This window comes from Sinocyclocheilus grahami, unplaced genomic scaffold (genome assembly GCF_001515645.1).
Source record: "Sinocyclocheilus grahami isolate Dianchi unplaced genomic scaffold, SAMN03320097.WGS_v1.1 scaffold10797.1, whole genome shotgun sequence".
Lineage (NCBI taxonomy): Eukaryota > Metazoa > Chordata > Actinopteri > Cypriniformes > Cyprinidae > Sinocyclocheilus > Sinocyclocheilus grahami.
Window position 1 is genome coordinate 4,845 of NW_015513450.1, and position 1,945 is coordinate 6,789.

The 1,945-nt window shown below is 38.2% G+C and overlaps 1 protein-coding gene across 1 annotated transcript; it reads left to right on the top strand.

The window, feature by feature from the left end:
* Positions 1–71: 71 nt before the first annotated feature.
* LOC107578544 (matrix metalloproteinase-16-like) lies at positions 72–1,868 on the top strand (the record flags this gene model as incomplete). Its single annotated transcript, XM_016264492.1, has 3 exons — positions 72–243; positions 1,314–1,328; positions 1,720–1,868. Coding segments are annotated over exons 1-3 (268 nt in total), but the record flags the coding sequence as incomplete, so codon positions are not given.
* Positions 1,869–1,945: the final 77 nt, after the last annotated feature.

Genomic DNA, 1,945 nt, shown 5'->3' on the forward strand with positions numbered 1-1,945 from the left:
AAGAATGAAAATGTATTAATGCATCAACTCATGCTTAAAATAATATATGTTCCCACAGAAGTAACATTTAAACAAAGGTCTCTCTCACTCTCAGGCTTGGCTGCAGAGGTATGGCTACCTCCCTCCCACAGACCCCAGAATGTCCGTCCTGCGGTCAGAACAGACCATGCATTCTGCTATCGCTGCCATGCAGCGTCTCTACGGCCTTAACGTCACCGGTGAACTGGATAAGAACACCATTGAGTGAGTATAGCAGTTACACTCTCACACGGTCACTCAATCCAATATCAACTGATTCTGGGTCAGAAGTTTAACATGATGTTGTTCTTCTCAGAAACTCTTTAACATCATTGACTGTGTACAACAAAATAAGTGGCCATACTTTACCATTGCGAAAACCAGCAAAGACGGTTGCCAGCATGTTTAGTTCCCCATCATGGACTGTCTCTACCAACACCTGCACTAGTAATGCCAAAGTCATGGGTTCAATTCCTAGGGAATAGACCTAATAGACCTTAATCAGGGTAGTGTCATATTTAATTTTTGACAGGAAAAACTGTTTTGAAAGTGGTGAAAGTTGAAGTGATCTGGGACCGCTATACAGCACGTACCATTGTAAAGTCTCGTTTTCATCCGCATTAAATTCAATATGGTGTCTAACCTGACTACAATTTATATCTTGAACGCAAAGTCATTTTGGGCTAAAATATCTGTGAAATGTATGAATGTAAATTGCTAAACCACAAGCGAGATCAGCATAAACCACCCCGGACTAGCTTGAAAACTGATTTCAGAAGGGTAATGGATGGGGAATGAACTGATTTTATTTTAGAAATGCCTTTACAAACTGCTCAAAATCTAAAACACAATATGAAAAATGCATACTGAATTTGGTGTATAGCAGTGATTCCCAACCACACTCTTAAAAAAAATAAAGGTTCTTTATCGGCATCTATGGTTCCATGAACTTTTAACATCCATGGGATATTTCCATTCCAGAAAAGGTTCTTTATAGTGGAGAAAATGTATACATTTTTTTTAAATGTTCTTAACAGATTTTTTTTTTAAGAACTGTTCTTTGGGGAACCAAAAATGGTTCTTCTATGGCATCACTGCGAAAACAACCTCTTGGAACCATTATTTAAAACATTTTTCTAGTTTGGCATTGTTGAAAGACACTCAAACCTGTCTGATAAGGGCTGCAAACGTCAAAAACGGTTGGGAAACACTGATGTACAACATCTGGCCGCTAGGATCCTGGTGATGTCATAACTCTTATGTGATCTTTTTGTTTCCTTTTTGCTTCGGCATAGTGATATCACCATAAGGTGAGGCTGACTTTTCTCTTGTGATTTGTTTCTTGCTTTCAAAACCATACTTGTCTTGGCTTCTCTTTCTCTGTGTGAACTCTAATTGAAGGGGATCGAGAGGGTTTTTATGAATACAGTAACCATACGGTATATCATATTAGTTGATTAATTGGCTGATATTTGGCCTCTCTAGATATTTGTCTTTGAAAACATGGTGGACCTAATACTATTAAATACACAAGTTAGTTAATGCGGTTGATATGATGGAAACCTTGTGTATTTTGAGGGGTTATTCCAGAATTAATCTATGAATATTTTAGTGTTGTGTAGAAGCTCAGACAGGCTAGGCTGAATGTCACAAGTGTGGAGCAATTAAATATTAATGAATCCACTTATTTTTCTCTCTCAGCTGGATGAAGAAGCCACGATGTGGGGTGCCAGACCAGTTCGGCGGTGCCTCGAAATTTAGCGTCCGAAAAAGACGTTACGCCCTCACAGGGCAGAAATGGCAACATAAACATATCACATACAGGTTAGTTACAAAAACACACTTACTTTGTGTGTATGTGTGTGTTATGAAATGCATTTATTGTTTGTGCATTTCTGTGACATCTCTGAGAAAAAAAAAAAAAAAA